At 41.2% G+C, this 15096-nt stretch overlaps 1 protein-coding gene across 2 annotated transcripts; it reads left to right on the top strand.

Annotated features, from left to right (window-relative positions):
- Window positions 1–3253: 3253 nt before the first annotated feature.
- Window positions 3254–14936, top strand: scml4 (Scm polycomb group protein like 4). 2 transcript variants are annotated; one of them, XM_034076065.1, is made up of 6 exons: window positions 3254–3468; window positions 7802–8004; window positions 9001–9130; window positions 10943–11155; window positions 13170–13309; window positions 13389–14936. In XM_034076065.1, exons 2-6 carry the CDS (start codon window positions 7807–7809, stop codon window positions 13512–13514), a joined length of 807 nt encoding a protein of 268 aa, XP_033931956.1. In that variant the 5' UTR covers window positions 3254–3468; window positions 7802–7806; the 3' UTR covers window positions 13515–14936. The 2 variants fall into 2 exon arrangements, with proteins under 2 accessions (XP_033931956.1, XP_033931957.1); XM_034076066.1 differs by lacking the exon at window positions 3254–3468 and adding an exon at window positions 6565–6682.
- Window positions 14937–15096: the final 160 nt, after the last annotated feature.

Genomic DNA, 15096 nt, shown 5'->3' with positions numbered 1-15096 from the left:
GCCTACATACAACAACAAAAAGCATCACAATAAACTGTATAAGACCCCACACACAACAAATCCCTGACCATAACTACTTAAATATCTAAATTGTGTGACAATATGACAATAGAACATAATGTTTTCTGGGTTTAACTCATATCTGTCAAGGAGGGTTTGGGATATCAAAGAGGGCTGAACCTCTCCAGTTGGAGTGCTCCTGTTTTATTTACCGAGCAGTCTCTCCTTCTGTCTGAGCCGGTGCAGATAATTGAGATGCCGCTTCAAAGCCAGAGAAGGAAATTATCATCACCAACAGCACCTTGAACGGTTTAGCGACACGTCTCCCTACAACTTCCGCCATTATGGACGTTACAACTCCTGCCAAAATCTCCGAACAGCGTTAGGAAGGTCAAACAGCGGCTCAGCTTCCCGCCCCTCCGTCTCTAGCCCAGCCCGCGGTGTGAGCTCGCCTCCCTGCCGCCACTGCAGGGGTGGAAGTCGGACTGACTCACACCGAGGGCTCCCTGGTGCTCCAGCCGCCTCTGGTGCTCCATGCTCCGGCTCAGCGTCTACAGCAAGTCCACCTGCCCTGGAGGTATGAATTCCGTCCGTTAAGTCGACCACAACAAGATATAGGTCTAGGTAAATATGAGTCTCTATCACAAAACCGAACTTAAAGGCATCTCTTATCATCATTAACATTGTGTAACATAGCCTACACAGTGGCATAATCCCACACTACTGTATTTAACCCACAACAAGGTCATTATAAACTCACTTCAGTGCAGTCCATCTATAGAGAATACTATAGAAAAGCCTTATGTTCCCTGCTAAAATGTGATGTTGCTTGCATATTCAATATCCAATTTCCATCATACATTTGACTAAACTCAGTCTCACCTTTGGTTTCACTAACATCCTGATCTACAGTATACAGTATGTGACAGTGTTGTTTTAGAGCATTAAATATTTAGACCAACAACTATTTTTATCTCCAAAAAAGTTGATGGGGCAAATGTCAGGTTATGCACACATGTATGTGGAGTATGCAGACAGTTAATCGTTCACATCCCTTCAAACCAGACTGAATTTGCTTGAGGCCACATTGCAAAAGCAGTGGTATAGTGTAGTTGTGTGTAACAGCTATAACTCGCAACATCTTGAAAAAGTTTGATAAAGGAGTGCACTTTGCAGAAGGACTTCATTTGCACACAAAGAAAAAGTCCATGCAGACAGCATGAACAACCTTGTGGGTTCCTGCAAAGTGTTTTTTTGTTTTGTTGGCGAGGAATTTATTTAGATTTTTTATTCTAAGGGATCAAAAATGCTGGATGACAATGGAGGCACCAGAGCTAAAAACAAGGCCTGAGATCAAAATGTGCCATTTATCATCACTATATTTTGTAATTCATTACTTAAAGCAACCAAGTCCACCTGTATATGGTCTGACTGAATCCATTCACTTAATTCCTTATTTCTAATTATTTTTGTAAGACACTGTTTGAAAAAGCTTTTTAATAAAGAAAGGTCTGTCAGCACTGTATTGCAGAGGGAAATACATTCGCAGGGTGGCACACTATTGGTCCTTTCACCTTTGTGTGTGATTTTGTTAAAGAAATCTCTCCAGATTCACTTCTGGCAAAGCTCCAAACCACAAGTGTTTTGGTAGCAAGATAAAGTAGTTTTCTTCTCTCATGGGACTCAGAGCCTTAGATAGAAACAGAGGAATCTTCCCGTGTGTGTGTGTGTGTGTGTGTGTGTGTGTGTGTGTGTGTGTGTGTGTGTGTGTGTGTGTGTGTGTGTGTGTGTGTGTGTGTGTGTGTGTGTGTGTGTGTGTGTGTGTGTGTGTGTGTGTGTGTGTGTGTGTGTGTGTGTGTGTGTGTGTGTGTGCGCATCTTCTTTCATGTTTTTTGTAGGATGTCTGTTTGATCTTTCGTTTTACTTTTCTTTTTTATATTGGGGTTGAGGGCAGATTTTTTCCTCTCTTAGTTGATTGAAGCTGATAGTTCAGCTCTCAAAAATATTGTATCTGCTCTTTAATGTCCCATTTTCCTTTGATTTTTATTCAGTGGCACTTTTTGTAAACAAACCAAAAAACGTGATTTTTACTAGGTTTTGGTTCGGTGAAACATTTTTGCCCTTTTCCTTTTCGCTATAGTTAAGCTAATATACTTTCAAGATTCTTGCTGTTTTAAGTTATTATTTATGGTTGATTGCCCTATTGATAAATGTGTCATTACTGTCAGACTTTATTTAAATCATATATACTGTGCTGTAAATACTAGGGCTGAACGATATATCGTGTCGTTTTTTTTTTTAGATTTAATTTTTTTTGAACTCAAACACGTCATGTTACAATTATTTTGCTGCTTGCTACAAAAGGAAAACTCGCGCGGCTCTCATGTCAGGGGTACTTGAGTGAGTGACATGCAGGCTCTGCATGCACAGCAAACCACCAATCACATCCATTCAGATCACAGCAGGATAACCGAGCTAGCTCAGCTTGTTGCTCTGATAATTCAAGATCCAGAAGTCCGTGACTCAAATCGTTCATCCGGTTAAATATTGTTAAAAAAATACCAATTGTATAGCATAACAGTTCAAGAAAGGATGGTTTGAAAAAAACTGTCTTTTCTTCCTGTATTTTTTCATATCGCAATATATATCGCAGGGGAAGAAAATATCGCAATGTCAGTTGTTTCCAATATCGTGCAGCCCTAGTAAATACATACTTTTGTGTGTAGTAAGAGTGCTTTAGATGTGTTTTTCTGATGATGCAATGCAACATCTCACTTCCATGCAGGCAGAATAATTGCTGCCTGATAGTAGTAAATAAACCCCTGGGTGTTCTCTCCAACAGTAGATATGACAGATTGTCCCTAATTCTTTTAGCAAAGTCATTTTCTCCCATTAGCAACCAGTTTTATTTATTTGACCTCTGGATACACACTGGTTTAATTACACAATGCTCCGACCATTTTCTTTTCTGTTTTTGGTATTTAAAGTTTCCACTCACATTTTTGTGGTTTAAAAAGTCTGAAGGATGGTTGAGGATAAAATGAATGTTAAGAAGTGTAATATTCGAGCACTTCGTTATGAGCAAAAGGTGATCAGTAGAATTGAATTATTAATACATTCACATTTGACAGCAGGTCAATCCATGCATATTTTAAATGTATTGTCGTTTTAAAGTGTTCTCTCTTTTCCTCCAGTGTGATGTATCTCGCCTCCCCCTGGGCTGAGAGGGCATGAGGCTGCGAGGTGGGCGGGACTCAAGCCCAGAATCCTATCTGGAACTAGCCCCTCCTCCTCCTGGTCACGTTGCCTGGTTACCTGGCGTCCTAAGCAAAGGGGTACGCCTTCGTCTGCGTTTGGATCACCGCGACAACCGGGGGCGGGGCTGCTGGCAGCTGGTGGACTTGGAGGCGGAGTCACAGCAAGTTGGGCGGAGGCTGAGGTGCCGCCCCCCCGACACTTGCGCTCAAAGTAAGAGTTTGTTTTTAAAAAGTGAGTCTCAGCATTTTATTTTGAAAGAATGATTTTGCCAGTCTCCCTGTATCTGCTGAAATGTAACGGGTATTTAGGATTGCCTTTACTAACTATATTAAATATATGTAAATTAAATATAGGCCTACCGTAACTAGTTCATCAAATAGCCTATATCTTAGCTAAACGTCTCTTAGACTTCTTTAAATAATATTAAAGTTAAATAAACCTCCTATTCTTTGAATGTCACTTTTATATTATTATAAATAATATGACGTTGCCTTACATTTTATTTACATTTACACTTTATCTTATTGGATTACTTGATTACTGATGCATTAAAATGTGTTGAATTAAATTGGATTCTCATATTTTAAACAATGCATAACTCTTATATTCTGTATATAAAGTAGGCTACTTATCTGTAATGTAATGAGTAATTACAGCTGTAAAGGAATCGAGTGGATTAAAAAGTACTGAAATATTTTTTACTTTTTAAAGTTTAAATATATTTGTAATTACATAGTGACACATAGTGACATCACTCATAACACTCACGCTTCTATTGGCTAGCGCTCCAACACATTGTACGTAATAGGCTAAGGGGCGGGACATCTAAGCTGTTGGCCAATCAGTCGGACAGCTAACCAATCAGAGAAGACTGGGCTCTGGTTTCAGGCAGAGGGTGAAAAGAGTATGAGAAAAATAAAGAGCTTTTTGAACAATAAAGCATGTAAACATGTCAGGCTCAAAATACAAATATGAAACCTGGAAATTAGCATAATAGGGCCTCTTTATCATAATTTAGGGAAAATAAATCAACTCAAGAAGTCATTTTAAAACTGTGCTGTATATTCAGAAATGTTTGTGTGAGATATGGGCATTTAAATATTCCTGTATATGATTTATCAAATGTCCCCCCTCCCCCCCGGCCCACAGCTGATGAAAAGAGCAATACCCTCCACCCTCCCTCTCTTTCTGGAGTGGGCTCTGTTATTATGGAGCTCAGTGGAGATAAGGAGCAGCCGTTTATGTGTGTGTGTGAGTGCCTATATTTAATACAGACATTGTTGTTTATTTATTCCCACCTTATCACATGACTCTGGCACTGGATCCAATTTTTACCTTCTGTTTCCATGGCGACGCCCTGCCTGAGCTGTAAATAAATTCAGGGGGTTGGTTACATTGATTAGAGAACACACACACACACACACACACACACACACACACACACACACACACACACACACACACACACACACACACACACACACACACACACACACACACTAACACACACACTATTCATTGTAGACAACCAGGCGAAGCTTGCGATGTTATGCATGCAGGTTAGTATGTGTGTAACCCTTAAACTGTCTATATATCTATGTGTGCGCGTGCAGTTTAGTGATGCATTAGCATAATTCACTTCATTGCAGTTTTCCCTCTGCAAAATTGAAAACACATACAATTCTCCATCCCCTGAAGCTGGTGATTAAGTTATGCTAATCATTGCTGATCATTGTTGTGGCCATTACTGTGGCTCATTCAGCTTCCAAAAAATAGACACATCCCTTATTTAGAGCATCACGTTGGGTGCAGGGTTTCACACATCTCTTAATTGCTTAATTAGCCGTAGACAAATGAGGCAGCGGTCCCAAATGTATTGTGTAAAGGCTCAGTGGTGCAAATCTTTTCCTCTTCGCCTGCTGAAAAAAATGTTGCTGCCTCATATTTTCAGCCAGTGTTAATGGGCTCCCCCGCCCTTTCCTTCATATGTAATTATTTTTAAGCAAAAGATGATTATCTGTTCTCTGTCTCTGTCTGTAATGTGATGCGTCCTAATGGGACAGGACTGATTGAGGAGGGACATCAGGATTAATCTCACTGGGTAATTACTTTTATGATTTATGGGTCCCTTCCCTCACACACACACATGGTCAGTGTGTCCCAGCTCTTATTGTTCTCACCTTGCAGTTTATTTCCCCCCTTTTTTTATTATGTGTGGACTACAAGTAATGAAATGCTGCAATTTGTCTGGCCTGTCACATTAAAACAGCTTGTGAGTCGACTCCTGACAAATCTCTTTACACAGCGGCTCTGCGTGCGATGGAGGGCACGCCGGGGTTTGATCCTCTCTGTGTAAGGTTAACCTGATTTTGATTGAGCGTTAAAACGCAGCAGTGTGGCTCCTTTGACAGCGAATAGGAATCGGCATAGCAACCTGAGCGTAACTAATCAATATATGGTGGTGAGGGAGGGAAAAGCCTGACTTACTCTACACGTGGAGCAAATAAGTCCTCTGGAGCCGGCTTCTTCTTTCAAATAGTACAACACGGCGAGCAAAAAACGTTCAACCTTGCCTTTGGCTGGTCTTTTTTTCTTTCCATGTGTACTTTTTTTATTATAGATAAGGCAAAAGCAGTATACAGGAAGTCTATAAATAAAAGGAAGGCTGTGAGCTTTGACAGCAATATGATTTTTTTTTTTTATCCCAAACAAAAGCAGCAGAGTAATCCTGAAGGGCTTCTACTTGATGCTTTTGATGTTTACAGAGAAATCGATCCCTTCACCTGGAAGCCAGACGAAAAGTTCAAGCATTCAGTGTGACTCAAAGATTTCAACACATTGGTTTAATTTGTGGACATGCTTCCTGTGCAGAAATGTCCTCAGAAACAATTTGAGGATAGATTTGTAACCCTGAACGCTTGTAGCACAAAACACTGCGCAGCGTGAATCCCCTGTCACCCGCTCTGAGCTTTTTTTGTAGACAGACAGAGAAAAAAACCCAGAGCTGCAGCAACTGTAATTACATTACACACGCGCGCACACACACACACACACACACACACACACACACACACACACACACACACACACACACACACACACACACACACACACACACACACACACACACACACACACATCGTTTGAGCTCAGCACGTCTGCGACTGCCGCGGGATGTTAGAGGCGTGTTGCTATGACGACTGAAGGGGGACACATAATAAAGGGGGTTAGGGGGTAGAAGGGAAAGAGGAGGAGGGGGTTGTTTCGTAGGAAGGTGATTGAGGAAGAGAGAGAGAGTTGCCGGCGTCTTGACAGTGTGGAGCAGCAGAGAACAGTAGAGGCAGGCTGTCGGGGGGGATTATTCAGAAACCTGCTGCTGGAGCGAAGCATCACACAGACGGAGACCACCAGAAGGCTGTGCATGGTAGGCAATGCTCACAATCATCATTTTATGCTAAATCTGAAGCCTCTTTCTGTGTGGTTTGGACTGAAAGGCATCATGCATATTCAAGTGCTCTGTCTGTCTCAGTTTGTCCTTTTGTATGCATTGCCAAATACTTCAGACAGCGCAAGAAGATGTATTTATTCTATATCAGTTGCCTGAATCTGCACTCAAATCAGTCCATATCTGTATTATATATATATATATATATCAGAAGTAAGACAGGTATTTAGAAGAAAAACCAGGCGCTCTGAAAAGCGCAATCTGCACAGAGTGACTTAGCTTCATTCAAGGGACATTTCAGGTAAGCCATTGTGTTGCATGAATGAAATGATGGAGAGAGGGAAGCATTGTGAAAGTCATGGCCATGTGAATGAATGGTAAAGGACAAAACACTTGAAAGCACTGCTGTGTGTGTGTGTGTGTGTGTGTGTGTGTGTGTGTGTGTGTGTGTGTGTGTGTGTGTGTGTGTGTGTGTGTGTGTGTGTGTGTGTGTGTGTGTGTGTGTGTGTGTGTGTGTGTGTGTGTGTGTGTGTGTGTGTGTGTGTGTGTGTGTGTGTGTGTGTGTGTGAATGTACAGTTGATTGATTGTTTGATCGGGTGGGTGTTATGGGTATGTGCTTTGCTTTCACTTCCTCTCCCTGTGTGTGTGTGTGTGTCTGTATGTGTGTGTGTGTGGCTTTGTCTCTCTGTGCAGCAATGATATGTATTGCAATCTTCAGTTAGAGCGGGGGAGGGGTGTGATGGAGTACAAAGCTTTTTGTGGCTTTGTTTCTACTATTTCTTTTAGTTTCTCTGCGTGTGTGTGTGTGTGTGTGTGTGTGTGTGTGTGTGTGTGTGTGTGTGTGTGTGTGTGTGTGTGTGTGTGTGTGTGTGTGTGTGTGTGTGTGTGTGTGTGTGTGTGTGTGTGTGTGTGTGTGTGTGTGTGTGTGTGTGTGTGTGTGTGTGTGTGTGTGTGTGTGTGTGTGTAAGCGTGCGAGGGGGTTGTCTCACAGGTACATCAAAGTTTCCGGTTGCTGAAGCAGTGGTGCGTGCAGTTAAAAGCTGCCACTTCCTGTTACCTCGAAATTGCATTTAACAATCTCTCTGTCTGTCTCTCAGGTCTGATGAGTACGTTGTCTGCCGGCTCAGAAATGCAGACCTCTTCGCTCGGCCCCCAGTTCTCAGCGGGGCCCCAGGGTAAGGTACCTGGCAGGAAGAGAGGACGGCCTCCGATCCGCAAACTGGAGTTCCAGAGTCACTACGTTGAAGATATGTCGCCTCTCAAAGTCCCGAAGAAGAGAGGCAGGAAACCTGGCTTCAAGGTCAGTAGGTCGTCGTTTGATTCACACACAAACTGTAGGTTCACATTCAGATTTTTCTCATTTCCTGAATGTGTTCAGATCATTTCCTGGTTTGCAACTATAAATAATCCTTTGCATTATTTACATCCACATTTACACAGCTAGTCTTCTCCCATGCCTTTAGCTGGTGCTTTGCCAGGTTCATTAGCACATAACTAACGCCAACTTTCTATGTGCCGAATAATGTAATAAAACTGTTGGTATACAGTAGTAGATCTGAAGAAATGATTGACCCACTCCATAATGCCACCAGTGGTCAAAAACTCAACTATGTACCATTAATGAATGCTTTGACACAGGCACGGACACTGCAACATTTTGTCTTTAGTATGGTACTGTCATTGATATTATTTTGCCTTCCTTTTTTGCATTTATTCTTTATTGAACATCCTCCTGGGTTCATAAAGACAGGAAATATAGAGAGCTAGAGGCTATGACATGCAGAACTGATGCTAAGCCAGAATTGAACCAGGGGCATTGTGATATTGGTGCACTGTTAACTAATAGGCCATTGAACGTGTACAAAAAATATTGATATTGGAATTGGTAGTAGAAACATTATATCACGATATAGTACAGAGTTGCCATTATTGTTGAGATTTGTTTAGTGGTGGTGCTGTAGGTAGATGCCTTTTTATCTAGTTCAATGCATGGGTCAAAACATTTCTAACACTTAAAGGATACTTTGACGATTTCCAACCGTCTTTGTCTTGTTAAAATGCGGGTGGTATGTGCAAATGATTCCTGTTAGCTGTGAAGGGAGCTGAATACCACAAGCCGATGAATATTTCTTAGTCAAATGACCAAATCCTCATTAGCTTCAGCTACATTGGCTACCAACGGGCAGTGTTGTATGAGGAAGATTTTTGAAGAAGGAATCCAATATTGTATACTGTCGTGTAATGAAATAAAAGCAGAATCCTTGATCTGAGTGTATGTGTGTGTTCCTGTGTGTAGCTGAAGCCCAGGATGGTGATGTCCCCGCTCGCTAATTCCCCCCCCGGCAGCACCCCAGAGCCTGAGATGGGCTCCCTCCCCCAGGACGCTGCCATCGTCCCCCACTCTGCCACCCCACAAGCCCTCACAGGTATCACAAATCTCCCCCTTTATCAGCTTTTCTATCCCCGAACATGAATCGGTCTGTACCAAGTATCAATCCTAATCAGGAATTATAGGGGGGGGGGGGGTCAGGTTACAAGGTCTAATGAATTGTATTAAACCCTCACACCTGGAGCCTTTGACTGAGAAAGGGGCTCATAGCGCTTTTTACACTTGGTGTGACTTTATGGTACAAATGCGCTCTCGCTTCCTCTCTTTTCTGTTGAATCTTATCTTTTTCAGCTGTGTGCTTCCCTGAGACTTACATTGGGTGCTAAAACACAGACTTATCCTTCTTCTTTGTGCTATAAAACAATCAGATGACTTGTTTTTCACTCCTGTGCATGTCTGCATGTTAAATCAAAAACAAAACAACTGTCTCTGGGTTTAGTATGTATGTTTCATTCTTTTTTATGTGAAATACACACCTTTCTTTGTTATTCCCTTTGATTTTTCTCTGAGCTTTCCTTTCCTGCTTAGGCTCTAGAGAAAATCAGACTTGTTTTTAATTCTTCCACAAGAGAAAAGACACATTCATTCATCCAGCCATCCTTTCTCTCTCGCTTTAATTTTTTTCTCACTGCTCTTCTCCCTCTTGGTCTGTCCTGCTCTGAATAAGCAAATATTTAAAGACCGCCTTTAGAGTATTTGAGGTGGGAATGGGAATCTCATGTGTCAAGGACCAGCGCTTTGCTCTTTGTTCTTACAAATCATGAAAAGTGTTTGATGTCAGACTGTAGACATACAGAAGAGAAGAACACACACACACGCACACACACACACTTATACACACACACTACAAACCATTCACTCCCTGTGGTGCCTTACAAACAGATGTAAATCATTTCTCTGGTGAAATGGAGAAGCAATTCCGAAATAGTCCCAGTATTTTTATGATATTGTGTTGGATACTCTCCAAGCAGTGCAAATCCCTTTCAAATAATGATCCTCTATAACATAAACAAATTGAATTTGGTTATCTATTTATAATATTCAGTAAACATTTATTATAAAATATAAGAAAACTGATGCATAAGAATGGAGATAGTGTTAACAATGAAAAAAAGACAATAAAATATATATGTATCTAAAGTGCGAAAATATTAAGATTGTACTGTAGGGTATGAGGGCTGTTTATCATTGTTATCACTGCGTGTGTGTGTGTGTGTGTGTGTGTGTGTGTGTGTGTGTGTGTGTGTGTGTGTGTGTGTGTGTGTGTGTGTGTGTGTGTGTGTGTGTGTGTGTGTGTGTGTGTGTGTGTGTGTGTGTGTGTGTGTGTGTGTGTGTGTGTGTGTGTGTGTGTGTGTGTGTGTGTGTGTGTGTGTGTGTGTGTGTGTGTGTGTGTGTGTGTGTGTGTGTGTGTGTGTGTGTGTGTGTGTGTGTGTGATCCTCAGATCTAGTCACATAATAGATTTTTCGGAATACAAACAAATACATTTGACCTTTGCTTGAGCACAAACAACAGGCAATTCAAATCATCTCAATAGAGTATTTCTGTCTTATAAATCTGTCAGAGAGAGATAATCCATAACTGCCCAGCCCCGGCAGGCACCAGCAGGCATCTACATTATTGACAATCTGCAAAATGCTTGGCTCAAAGGGGAGCACGTTCAGAAGAATTACTTACAGCCTTTAACCGTTTCACAGACGTATGGTTACAGCTGGAAGGGGCTTTAACACAGCATATATGTTGTTTTTGTTCCACAATTAATTGTATTCATTAGAAGTATATGATTGGGACACATCATACATTTCCAACATGTGTCTTTATTGATACTACTTCCTGTCGTTCCTCTTCTAGCGGAAACGTCCATGCCTGATGACTTCCTATGCGACCCACCAATGGACTCCAAGCGTTATGCTGTTGATCCCAGCGACTCTGCCTTCAATGTCATGACATCCCAGTACCCACCAAAGCGGTCCTATAGTTACCGTGGCAGCAGTTGCTCTACCCCAATGGGCCTGTGCAGACAAGCATCAAGCCCAGGAAGCTTCCAGGAAGTCAACAGGAATGGTGAGGCTGCATTTTGTACTTTGCATTGCCAGTTCATTTCCTCTGATTAGATCTTTGATACAGATAAAAGTGCTTTGTACCAAAGCTTGTAAAGCTCCTGTACAGCCATGGTCCCCCTGCACAGGTGTGTGCACTGACCGCCTAAGGCTGCGGCCCCACGAGGACGAAAACGGCTAAACGCATAGGATTAACGCAAACGCAATCGCAAACGGCTTCCGTCCACATGCAATAATTATCTGGATAGTGTCTGCCCACACGAGACCGCTCCGTTTAGCTCCAACCGCTGGAGAAGCTGCAGTACATATGACGAGCCTGTACGTGGCGCTGTAACTTCCTCCACAAAAGCAGCGAAGAAGCATGGTTGTCATGGTTGCCCTTCTGTTTATTCTCCGCGGTGGGGACCGAGGGAACCGGGCAGAGTTTTTCGCCAGTCAGCGTGTATTAAAGTTGAAATCTTCCGGACACAATTATAAAAGTGCCGGTCAAAGGTCTTCTTTGTTATTTATTGAGCTTTAAAACAAATGAATAACGACTCTATATAATATAATGATAAAATACACGGAGCCTCTCTTTTTCCTCCCTCTCTTCAGACAGCGTCAGTGTCTGTCTCATGCAGCAGCTCATCCAGTAATGAGTGACCCGGCCGACAGTAAAAATAAACATTGTTATAACTAGTTTAGGGAGTTTGAGAGGTAATTAAAATAGCTAAGGGTGATGATCTGACTTGAAGTGTGTGTTTTGCTGCAGCGGGAGGAGCTGCAGGGGAGCAGAGCTGCGTGTCTCCGTCCTGTCAGATTAGACTTCACTCGCGAGAGAAAGATAAATAATCTGAATTCAGGGTGCAGTTTACTTTGACGCGGGGGTGAGCAGCAGAGGTGGGGAGAGGCGGGGCTATTGCCTCATCATTATTGCTGTAGATGTTGCACAAACAACTGTAGCATGGTCAATAGCGTCCGGAGCACGATAGCAACTCTGCGATCCGCCATTGTTGTTGTTGTTGGTGGCGAAACACTTCAGCACTGGCGCGGGGTAAGCGGAGGTGAGCAGAAGAGGTGGGGAGAGGCGGGGCTATTGCGCAATCACTATCAGTGATCTGAAAATGTCCGTATAGGGCGCACACACGGAGCCGTTTGACCCCCCAGAGAGCTGCGTATGCCTTTCTATCCACCTTGGGACCCGTTGTCGTTTCCTCAGTCGTTTAGTGCCATATTCGGTCGTCCTCGTGGGGCCGAACGGTCTATATGACACTAAACAGTAACGCAAACGACCGAATTCGTCCTCGTGGGGCCGCAGCCTAAATAGACCGCATTAGTTCAGTGGAGGAGTGTGTGCATTTTTGTCACACTATACTATGACCTTTTTTTCCGACATACTAAACTATGTCGTTTTTCTGATATGTTTTGACATACCAGTCTAATAATTTGTAATGACATAATATTCAATGTAACTTTTTTTACATATTATTGTATGACTTTTTTTCGACATGTGTTGGTTTCCTGATTTTGACATACTATACTATTATTTGTTTTTCAACATACATAATGACTTTTTTCTCATATATTTAGACATACTATACTTTTTTCTTTCATATATTTTCCACATACCATTTTATTTTCCTGCATACTATGTTGTTTTTCTGAAATGTTTAGACATACTATACTTTGACTTTTTTCAACATACTATATACCATGTAATTGTTCCGATATCTTTCGACATACTATAATATGTTTTTTTTTTACATGTGTGACTATATTTTTACGACATAGTCTCCTGGGATTTATTTTGGTATACTTTAGTATAACATATGTTTTGATTGATAAGAGTTAACTACATTCACATACATATATTCTTAACATTCTCCTCTAGCTCCTGTTCTAAAATAAAACAGTTTCATTAGGTACACACTAAGCTATTATCTTGTTGGTTATCATATAAGACTGTTTATTAGTTTGTTTTGTTTATTGGATCCCAATGTTGTTGATAAATTAAGAGTCATTCCTCCACCTTTCCCCAGCTTACACTCCAGACTCCGCAGAGTCCAAGCGTCCTGCGGGTAAAGACCCCTCCAGGTGGGGGGTGGAGGAAGTCGTCTGGTTCATCAAAGATGCTGACCCCCAGGCCCTGGGCCCCCACGCTGAATCCTTCAGGAAGCATGTGAGTCTGCGCTAAATGACCAAGAGCCTTCTCTTATCAAAGATACAAGGCTCTGACACTGTTCTGTGATGTGTTTCAGGAGATAGACGGAGACGCTCTGCTCTTGCTGAAAAGTGAGATGATGATGAAGTATCTAGGACTGAAGTTGGGACCTGCGCTCAAACTCTGTTACCACATAGACCGGCTGAAACAGAATCGGTTGTGATTTGCTGCTGAGGAGCCAAACCCCTGGTCACATCACTCTGAACTGTATCTGACGATTCTCATAAACGTTCTCTACCTTCAGCAATACATCATGGACGCCTTTGGATCCTGGTTTTCTGTTGAAACATTTGACATGTTGACAGTACATTTAAGGACTATTTGAAAAAATGATTTAATATCCACCATTGTTGATCAGTTTTCTAAACGGATTGTAAATATTTTGGCTCTACGAAGATTGGAAGCTACTGTATATAAAAACTCTTCCACATCCGACCGTCAACAGCATGAACACCTCTGGAAACCTTCTGAGACAGGCAGCTGTACATCCTGTTTGGTGCTTTACCTCCATATTGTTTTGAACTTGAAAAAGTCTTTGGGTTAAGGCACAATGCTGCTGCATTTTTTAAATAATTGTGGTCTGAACTGATGTAAATATTGACGAACGACACAAACTGTAATTTCTCAAACTCTTCAGCAAGCATTAACATCTTTTGAACTTTTTATAAATGCTAAAGAAGTGAGAAGTGAAACAAAGGGCAACGTGGAAAAGTTTACCACACACCACAGCGTAACTGTGAAGCGACAACGTCAAAAAGGTGCAGCGTTCATAATGAGAGGAAGGAAAGCAGACACGTTGTTCTCGTCAATTGTACATCATGTTACTGTGACAAAAATCTACTTGTAGTAAAAAAACTCAGAGTGCAACTTGGTGCTTCCCGAGATCTTTGCTGCCACTACAATAACCACATCACTTAACAATAACATTACTCTCATCAGATAATGAAAAACACAACCTCAGTCCTTTTTTTTTTGGTTCTTTAAAAACAAAACAGGGAGTATTCAATCAGTATTCAAACATTACAAACTGTTAAATCAACTATCTTGAGCATTATTATTTACATTTTTGCAGCCCCAATACAGCTTTGCCGTAATACATTGTATATACATCAACCTGTATTCACACATGCAGTTTACACTTGTACAACTCTTGAGGTTTAAACACAATGTTTGTTTTCTAACTGTACATTACTTGTTAATATTTGCAATCTATGGTGTTTTATGTGTATTCCTTAAACAACCTAACAAACAAATGTTACAGCCACATTTATTATGTCTATGTATGAGTTATGTATTGTAACGACTGAGGGAGCTAGGTGATGCATTCAACTTTCACATTCATTTTTCCAATTTACCTTTTAAAATCTGAAAACGTAATGTAATTGGATCCAAGGAAACAAGCCAATTTGGTTGTCTCAGGCTTATTTACCCACATAAACCATTTAAAATGTACAACAAATATGTATTTCACCACATCCTTGACCAATGTAAATTACTTTTTGACTCCCTAATGACCTTCCTTTTCTTTTTAATGTTTTTTTATTGAATACTTTTTCCAAAGAAAATAAAACTCCTTGTTCAAGAAGTTTGTTGCACTTTATATTGTTATTAGCAGTATTCAAAATTGTATTGATTTAATATACTTTATTTACTTGACTAATGTTTCAATATGTAAATCAATTTATTATGTTTATTTTATCACTGGGTAAAAACATATACTGTATAAAGGGTAAGAACCATGAACC

Source organism: Pseudochaenichthys georgianus, chromosome 24, assembly GCF_902827115.2.
Source record: "Pseudochaenichthys georgianus chromosome 24, fPseGeo1.2, whole genome shotgun sequence".
Classification (NCBI taxonomy): domain Eukaryota; kingdom Metazoa; phylum Chordata; class Actinopteri; order Perciformes; family Channichthyidae; genus Pseudochaenichthys; species Pseudochaenichthys georgianus.
The sequence above is the reverse complement of the archived record's forward strand: the minus strand, read 5'-3'. Positions and strand labels throughout refer to the sequence as shown.